The 9,441-nt window shown below is 43.4% G+C and overlaps 1 protein-coding gene across 4 annotated transcripts in view; it reads right to left on the bottom strand.

The window, feature by feature from the left end:
- The window catches only part of LOC109921175 (LIM/homeobox protein LMX-1.2), a 207,938-nt gene that overhangs the window by 189,240 nt on the left and 9,257 nt on the right, over nucleotides 1-9,441 (bottom strand). For 2 of the 4 annotated variants that reach the window (XM_048613858.1, XM_048613859.1), the window contains exons 3-5: nucleotides 7,941-8,056; nucleotides 3,620-3,742; nucleotides 2,849-3,035 (exon numbers count right to left, since the gene is read on the bottom strand). In XM_048613858.1, the coding sequence (XP_048469815.1) occupies nucleotides 2,849-3,035; nucleotides 3,620-3,689 (257 nt within the window). In that variant the 5' untranslated portion in view covers nucleotides 3,690-3,742; nucleotides 7,941-8,056. Of the gene's footprint in view, nucleotides 1-2,848; nucleotides 3,036-3,619; nucleotides 3,759-3,988; nucleotides 4,087-7,940; nucleotides 8,057-9,441 lie in introns of those variants that run through there. The other 2 variants (XM_048613857.1, XM_048613856.1) reach the window with 2 other exon arrangements.

The raw sequence follows: 9,441 nt of genomic DNA, 5'->3' as shown, positions 1-9,441 counted from the left end.
TTTTTTTCCTTTTTCTCCTTCCTGCTTTCCTTTTTTTCCTTATCACTTCCCTTTTTCCTTTCTCTCCTTCCCAACCTCTTTCTTTCTTTCCCTCCTTCCTGCTCTTCCCCTTTTTTCTTTGCTCATTCCCGCTGACACCTTTCTCTCCACATTTCCTCCTTTCCCCTTCCGTCTTCACACCTTTCTTCGTCTACTTCACCTCTGCCCGCCTTTCTCACCCCCACCTTCTGTCCGTGTGTCGCTCCTTCTCCCACCTTCAGGGCTCCCCAACGCGCTCTGGGCTAATGTGGCTGGAATTACACTTTAAAAGGAAGCGACCCGGTCCCGTTTCTGTTTCAGACTGTTAGGTAGGAAATACCTGTTTGCGAAAGGAAAACCTAACTATAATACAAATAAGGACATAATAGTTAGGAACGTCGTTAATAATTTAGAACAAGAACCAATGCGTGGATATAAAACGCCGTACTAAGTTCTCCTTTCGCAATGTAATTTTAACTTTTGTTTCACAAAATAAGAATTCCAAGACACAGCAAGGCCCACTCACGTCCATGGATTCACAATCAAATTTGTTTTCTCGCCTTCTCTGTCCCTCTCCCACTCGAGCATCTGTTCAGCAGGATCTATTCATGACACAACTGTCCTTCGATATGGATTTGTACTTTTAAAAAAAAAAATTTTGGACGCATTTTCCAGCTGATCAAAAGCAGTCAATTGTAAATGCTGCTTTGATCTACAGGCCGTCTAACACACTTGTTGAACCGGCCAAATCCAGCCGCTTGGTTTTGAGTTCAAACTGTGGTCCCAAAACCCGTTCAACGTAACTTGCAGCAGAACCTGTGTATTCATCCAACGGCCTGTGTGTGAAACCGACGTCTTTTTGTACCAGATATCACCGCATTCCGGGCCCTACTGCAAGGAGAGCGTTTGGAAAATGTGTGAATGACGGGCTTCTTTTCTTTATTATTTTGAAAGGTCTTTAAAAATACCGAGCTGGGACGGGCTGATGGTTTTCTCTCTCTCTCTCTGTTTCTCATATTCAGAACTTGTACAAATATCTACGTCTGACCCATAAACGTAGGAACGCAGAATAATTGCAGATTGAATCAAACTCTCAAAACCCAGTGACACCTCAAACACCGATTTTTTTGCCAAAGCAATTCTGCCCAGTGATTTAAAACAAAATGTATTTTTTTTAAAAAAGTACATATATATAGGCCATCCTACAAATGTATCAACAGTGAGGGAAACCCAGCACTGGCTGATTTCCGGGACTTTTATTTGGAACCTCGCTCGCTCTCAATGGAATGTGTCAATTCGGCTCCTCAAGCAACAGCAGTGGCTCAGTGTGGTCTGTCCCATCAGAGCGAATCTTTGTTGGGTTGGGAGGCGGAGGGTTTTTGTGTGTGTGTGTCTGTGTCTGTGTCTGTGTGTGTTGGGGTGGGGGGAGCTGAAACGGTCCAGGACGGTCGGATTGTACCGTTTTAACATTGCTCTGGCGGGTCTACTGCACCGTGTGCATTATTTTGCCCTAGTGTTGGAGGTTATATTTAGACGTGCGCGGTCTCTCCGGCAGCCGGCAGCTTCAGAGAAGGGGAATAGTGTTGGAGGAGCCCAGGTGATCACACTGCCTGCACCTTCAGCGTCATTCCGCCCCCGCCAAAAGAGAGAGAAAAAAAGCAGGAGAATCGCAATGGAGAGAAACAGATAAATTGCCGGGGTGGGGGGGGGGGGGAGAACAGCGGGGAGATGTGAATTAAACACACAGACGCACACTACATTCGATTCCGTTCACTTGCGATTTGTATCGGCTGCACTCATTTTATCATAAACGAATATTGTGCGCACATTGCTGTTTCTGGTGAAGATAATGATGGGGAGGGAAAATACTTCAGGCATCGTTTGGGGTTTTGTGGAAACAGTCTACTCAGACATAAACGGGGCTCTTCGCTTTTTGAGAGAATAAACGTTGCAACCTTATTTGTTAAAGTTATTCCCTTTCCAACTCCAAAGTACTTCGTGTAAGGAGCAAATATTAAATATGTACACACAGTTATCCCACAAATTGTGCTACAAACACCCATATCCACAGTTACACTGCCAATCTCGGCTAACATCGATATTGTTCTCATTGTCGTTCCACACACCCACATAAATATATTTACCATAAAAAAATTCTTTGACATAGAAAATCGACCAAATTCGCTTTGCTGAGTGACTGCCACAGTCTAATGATTGTGGCACCGTCACTGTATGTTAGACAAGGACAAACTGCACCAAAGAAGTGACAGAGAAGATTTCGCTGGTGTTTTCCAAGCGGAATCTCGGAGGCACCGACCCTCACGTGAAATGGAAGCTAATCCATGATTACATTTCCACCTTGGCGGAGTAAAGCAGGCGGCCCAGACTTACAGGCCTTGAAACTGACATTTGCAAATCTGTTACAAACAGCAGTGTTTTTAAAGAAATAAAAAGCCTTTATTATCACGCATTAAATATTCTGAGAGGAGAAATCCAGAAATACTGCCAAGTAAAATGCGCGGGCCCAGTTGCTGTTTTGTTTTTGCAACCAGGCTTTAAAATTCCTATTTTTTAAAGATAAATCCCTGGGTCAAAAGCTCTGGTTAAAACAAAACTCACCGTTAATAATAGTGAGTAGAAAGCACGAGTTACCATAGAAACAATATTTTTTGGGGGGTGAAGGTAGCTCACTGTTTTTTGCAAAACAATATGGAAAGTTGCGGTGTTAGTATATTCCCCACCCCTCAGAAAAATCCTTAATCACGGCAGAAGAAATAAATTAAACGGTACAGTCGCTTTGTGTTCCTTAACAATATGTGCACGAACTTACTGTTCGTAGTCGTGTTTGCAGTAAAGTTTCCTGTCTCGGAAATAACAGCTCCTGGTGAGAGGCTGTTGACACACGGTACACTGCAAACAATGTTCGTGCCAGGAAGCTTCATTCACTCTCATCAGGAAGCGATCTTCGATAGGTCTTTGACAACCGTCACATACTTCTTTATGTTTACAGTCAGAACCTGCAGCAGCAAACAAGCAAAAAAAAATTGAAAATAAATTATTGCTGGATGACGATGCTTTATTAAAAAATTTTTGGTCATTTTAATGTTGACGAAAATCCGTTCCCCAACTCATCCATCTATACTGTATCCCCCCCCCCCCCATTCACACACCCCCCCAACCCCTGCCTGACCCCGGTTAGGATGATTCATCTTTCTAACCCGCGTTCCCCACTTCTAACAGCAAAGATTTGTTCAGGGACAGCTCGGGAGAATGTGTCACTCCTTGAGAAAAGAGATGTGGTTGTCGGAAGCAGAAACAACTTGGAGAAAGTCCCGTATCGACCGGCAGCGACGTTTACATTATTCCTCAAACGCTGTTTCATAGAGAAATCACGTCGTGCAGAGTGTTGTTTTCACTGAGCATCCGAAATCCCGGGCTGTTTGACACATCTACAACTGGCCACTCACTTATTGAAATGTACCCAGCTCTTTCACACAGTTACCAAAGTCAGCAATGGCTTGATTCGCGAAATGCAACAAATGGCGCTTACTTTACTTTCAAATAAATGACATTGTATAAATGATATAAAGACTTGATTTACCCAGTAGCATTCCCAGGGTAGCAGGACCTGAACGTAACGGGTGATCCTCCATTTTTATGCCGTCCAGCATCTTTCGACACTCGGGTTCTCTTCTGCTGAAGCCCCTGGTCAGAGACTCGGGACCTGTAGTGAGAGCCATCCTTAGGATTAGTATTCTGAAAGCACCAAGCGGCGTCCACCAACACATTCACCACCCCTCCCCCCTGCCGACCCCACAACTCCCAACTTTAATGCTAACTTTAGCACAATCGATACAAACTATTTCCTACACACGTTCACATGCACTGGAGGAAGAGAGGGAGGGAAATGAGGTGGGAGGCAAATCGCTTTGTAACTTGGTATTGGTGAGTAATTTATCGTTGCACTTACAAGATCAGCACTTGGTTAAGTTTAAAAATAAAGGCTGCCGTGAAATAAAGACGTTACTTATTGGCACCTGAGGGAACACAGTGAAGGAGGAAGGGAATATACTCGCTAGGACCAAACTTGCAATCTCCAACCTTCTCCCGGTGATTTCTCTTTTTTTGAGGGATTGTGGAGGCGGGGGGGGGGGGGGGGGGGGGGGAGAAGAGAAAAAAATGAACCAGGAGTAAATCCCAAAGAAGCGAGATGGAGGTTTTCCCTGGGTGCTGGGGTGGGAATGTGCCATGGACCGTTCTTTGGGGCGGAGTGGGTATAGAACCAGGGAGAGAGAGGAGGAGGGGGAGAGGGTTACGGGACGGGGGTGGGGGGGTGTTGGTGGTGGAGGAGAGCCCAGCGCACGGATACATACGCCAGCACGCTTGTGATGCGCCTCCTCCCGCCTCAGCCCCCCGCCCCCCACCCCTCTACTCCTGAACGCTATCCTGGCCGCTGTAGCAATGCGCCTCCCGAGGGCCCGCTGCACTCACTTTCTCAGTCTCTCACATGCAGAGACACAGACCAGGTGCTGTTCCCACTCACCGGCAGCTGCTCCACACACACTCTCTCTCTTCAACCTAACACTTCCCAGCTTCAAGGCAAAAATAAGGAAAGCGAAAAACCTGACAGTAAAAAGCACCTTGATTTTTCTCTCCCTCAGCTTATGCCACCGCTGATTCCTATTACCCCCTCGAAACAACATTTGGAAAAAAAAGTTTCACGAGACAATATTTCAGGGTAAACCTGGCGAAATGCACATTTCTGCCCTGGAAATGTGAGCCGGCGTAAGTGACGAGTTAATGGTTTCGGAAACGCTTGTGTTTTTGTTTATGTTAAAACGACAGGGGAGGAAATCGTTAACTGTGACCAATTGCTGCCCAGAGACTACGCTATAACTGGGAAAGGTGAGAGAGCTTCCCGATATACCGAGGACAACCGAAGGCGTCTCGTTCTGACCTTTCGCTTGTGCTGTGACTGATAGCGTGGTCCCTAATAGATGGCTGTTCCTCACTTCACCGAAGATAAAGCGTGTTAAATGTTTACTGTAAAATACACGCACACGTTTAAAAGTGAACGCTGCATTCCCATAACGCATTCCCAAAAGCCAGCAAAGACTATCTCTCCTGCAGAGCATCGAGCGAGCTCGGACACTTGATGCGCGTTGAAATTTTAAACCAATCTATCTGGGCTCCTAACGACTCCCTGGTACTTTTAAAATATATCTATGTATATATAAAACAATAGCGAAGCTTCGCATTTGATCTCATATTTAATGATTAAATCAGGGATGATCGCGGACAAGAAAACGACTGTTTGAAAGCCAGGATCGCTAACGAGGTTCCTTTTTTTTAATCCCTGAGCAAAGTGCGAATTTTGCACCTGGCTATCACGCCTGATAATCTCCCCAGAAGCAGGGAGCGAGATAGACTGTGCTCAGACTACGGCCCAGCTCCAAGCTTGTATCTCTGCGCTGAAATATGCACTGATAGATTGCTCAGATATCGGCGGCTTTGCGGGAATTCATTGTCATTTGGTGTCCCTCTTTTTTCACTGCAACAAGGGACTGGAGATAATATTCAAGTAGGTCCTTCGAAGCGAGACATCCGTAAATATCCTCCTCACACCCCAGCCCCCAAACACACACACACACGTTTGATTCTTGATGCATCAGCCATCTGCACTCACATGCAGCAAGCGTGTCCTAATATCTATCACTAAAATATAGCCTGCAAAGTAGCCAGGGAGGTCTGACAAGAGTTATATGAATAAAGAACGTATCTTATATCTGGACGGTTACTTTGGGACGCTTTATTACGTTCTTTCTAACTTAACGCTTGGCGTTTTGAAGTCGTAATATCTCAATTAAAATATTTTTCGTCTTCCTTTAATAACATCTGAATTTCATCAATCGCATATGTCCCTAAGTGTGAGTGAGCCGCCCCCAGTAAGATCAGTGTCGGCGGCATGGTTATGATGTTGAAGAAACTGTCTCCCTCTTCTCTGATCAGACTCTGGATTTCTAAAACAATTATTGAAATAATTACTGGTGGCGAGTCTTCATAACTTGCGTGTAAATTGCCCCAGTAATGGCACTGGGCAGTTCCAATCATGGTCCATTTTTTTAAACAAAAAAATGACTTTAGTCTCTGGACGGCAAAGAGGAGATCAATGTGGATAAAGTGTAGGATGAGCAAGTTAAGATCGTGGAGTCTTCCTTCATTAGTGCTCAAGCGTTAAATAACAGAGGCTTAAAAAAAAGACATACACACATCACTGGGCCGCTTTCACGCTTTTAAACGCAGCTGGAAGTGGTTCCTCACGTTTTTGCTTCTAGTTTAGGGGAATTTGACCGCGCAGCGACTAATGCTACTTTTGAGTCGATCGAGCAGAAATCAACGGCAGTCAGTGGGGAATTGTGACCCTCAGCCGCTAAACCATTGGGTTTATTTAATTAAAATGTACTTACTTTCCGTTACTTGCCTATAAGCCACACATCGCGAGAAGCACACCGGAACAAGACTGATATGTCTGTGTAAACTCTTCTCGCGCACAACGGGAGATAATACCGAATGGGACCATTCGTCCGCTAATGTCAAATCGCCGCACAATCCAATGGAAACGATTACGTATCATATCTCGATATAATCCATGCACACAAAATTGTCCAAACTGCTTTAAAGTTGGGGTTGGGGGAGTGTAACGAGTCGTACTTATTAAATTCTAATTGGCATCCTGGGAAAATCGCCTGCTTATTTTAGGTTCATAAAAATCACACATTGATTTTATTAAATATTTATTATTTGAAACTTGCAATTTCATGTTAGTTGGCGGATGAAAGGAAACATTTTTAATTAAAATAAAAGGCTTTAGTAAAACAAATCATTTAAAAATAACTAGGTCAAAATATATTTTATATGTACATCATAATCTCCTAACTAATTGTTCCGATAGCTTGCCCGACTCTCCACATCCTACGCTGAATATTCCATTGCTATATCTGTTAGGAAATCAGGGAAAATTAGCACACGGGGATTTATCTCTCGGTTTCCAACAATTTCGCTTTAGGAATTTTTGATTTCTGGGTTAGAAATTATAGGATACAAACGTGGCCCGCGTTGAAAATATGTGGCCTTGTTCTCCATACGATTCAGTTTTGATGTCGTATTCATCGAATAGATTTTTAAAATTCTGGTTATTTCGAATTATCTAAAACGTTTTTTAAAGAAACAGGAACTGAAGGAAATTGACAAGCATCACAACGTAGTTTCGTCGCCAATTCGAATACAATCACATTTTATTATCACTAAAAATTCATAACATGGACTACAGTGCAAGGCAATTGCAGAGCGAGAATTTCTTTATCGTTAAGATTTCACATTTTTGAAATGCTTCTATTTACAGTCAGTCATTCCTTTAACAAATTGAAACCGAGAACCATAACTGAAGACAGGCTAATAAAACTATACCATAGCCTCTAATTTATTCTTGTAAATATTTGAATTGCAGTGTTTGATTTTAGACACTTTGTCTGCTCGCTGTCGTGATGTATTCTTAGTTACATCTGTAAATGAGTACTGCACTGTTCTTTTCTATGTTCAAACGCTTATATTTCTCATTGATTGTAATTTTCAGGGCGATAACGCACGAGCACTCAATTGAGAAATAGCGACAGTGTTAATACAAATTAACGTTTTTCACTGCAGACCATTACTGTTATTTAACATCTTAATTCATACAAATGACACAACCGAAATGTTACCAACGTGAATACTGAGGCAGTATGAACTGACTTCTATGTTTCAACTATTTTTGTTCATTTTGGGGCTCGGGCTAGAGCGAATTATTAGTCGAAATGTGGATGAAAATGGTTTACTGCAAAGTACAGGAGGCAGATTCGAATATAAGTGGGGCATTACAGTACCTTAATTCCTGAACCGCATCAGCTCTCCCGCAGGCAGGTTTGTAACTGAGCTGTACCAGCGAGGCGCAACCGGACCAGTGCGCCCCCCGCTGTCCCTGTGTCGCCAATACATCGACCTGTCCGGATAACAATAGAAATAGCAGGGTTTGTACACCAGAAACACTCAACAAGACAAAAGACAGCCTCCCTTCTGTTGCAAAGCTTCGTCTTTGTAGATCACATACCAATGGAAGGAAGGAGAGAACCTTTCGGCCAAGAACATGTTATTGGGTGTTTTGTGTGAATGTGTGAGACAGAGACGGTGGAGGGGGGTGGGGGTGTCTACACCCCCGGAAAGGAGGGATTATATACAGTACAGTCGCACCATCAATCCAGAGATTGTCGTTCGGGCAAAACATGCATATGTATTGCATGGGGAAAAAAAGAGAATTGAAGCCGACAAGGTAGAGAATGTGGCTGGGACCCTGCTGGATATTCCAGTTTGGATAGCTGAGTTTTACCAAAGTAAGAGCCAAGCTATTTGCCGTCAGTAACTGCAAAGTTTCTCTCACGTGGGCAGCTCTGAACAAGAAATAAACTGAAAACGAATTGTATCCGCGTTCAGATCCCCATGCTTTTCTACTCTGGTCAAAAAGGACTTAAAAGATAAATTACCTATATATTTCACACACAGCAATGTTTTCAATTCCATCACTTTGGCGCGGATTTGGAGGTCTGGTTACAACAGACTTTAATGTATCCTTCATATCAGTCAGTGAATGAATGAGGTACAGCTAGCTAAAATACTAGTGTAATAGTCGCAATAGCTGAGGGACTGTCACGTCTGAGGCAGAAGACAGATGTTACCTTTCATATTCCGCCGCAATCTCTCTAACGAATGGAAATGAGTATTTGAAACGCGCCAATAAAGGGAATCAATACACTAACGCTGCTTTGATAAAGTTGAAAAGTTTGCGTCCAAACCATATTATTGATTCTAACTTTTGACAATAAGATATTGTGTTGTTTATTTGCCATTACTTAAAAACAGTACCCATTTCATTGGCGGGTGCACAGGTTACAATCAGCCACCAACCACATAAAATTATTGCCAAGACTTTGCAATTGTACATTCAAATTTAGCAATCGAAAGGAATCTTATGGAAAATAAAGCGTGACAATCAAATGACCGGTATTTATTAATTTACAAGATGCATTTACTCAGCACACATATAATTTCAATGCAGTGTTTAAAATTCTGTCTCATATCCGGGATGATACAACGTAACAGCTCTTGCATTGGGGTCTAACGTTCCAAAATCGACTTAATGGAAAATGTTTGTAAAAGATCATTAAACAAGGTCCACGCAGTCTGTTGCCTCTAATCGATGGTGTTTGCATGCAAATCAAAAGGGGCAGATGGGTGAGGGAGGGGTTGATGTCGGATCTGGGGCTCTGAGGGAGGGGCTCAGAGTCGGGGCTCTGAAGGATGGGAAGAGGGCAAGACCTGGGGGGGGGGGGG

The sequence above is a fragment of the Rhincodon typus genome, chromosome 28 (assembly GCF_021869965.1).
Source record: "Rhincodon typus isolate 14 chromosome 28, sRhiTyp1.1, whole genome shotgun sequence".
In the NCBI taxonomy this organism is placed as follows: domain Eukaryota; kingdom Metazoa; phylum Chordata; class Chondrichthyes; order Orectolobiformes; family Rhincodontidae; genus Rhincodon; species Rhincodon typus.
Note: the sequence above shows the minus strand (reverse complement) of the source record. Positions and strands in the feature narration are given on the sequence as shown.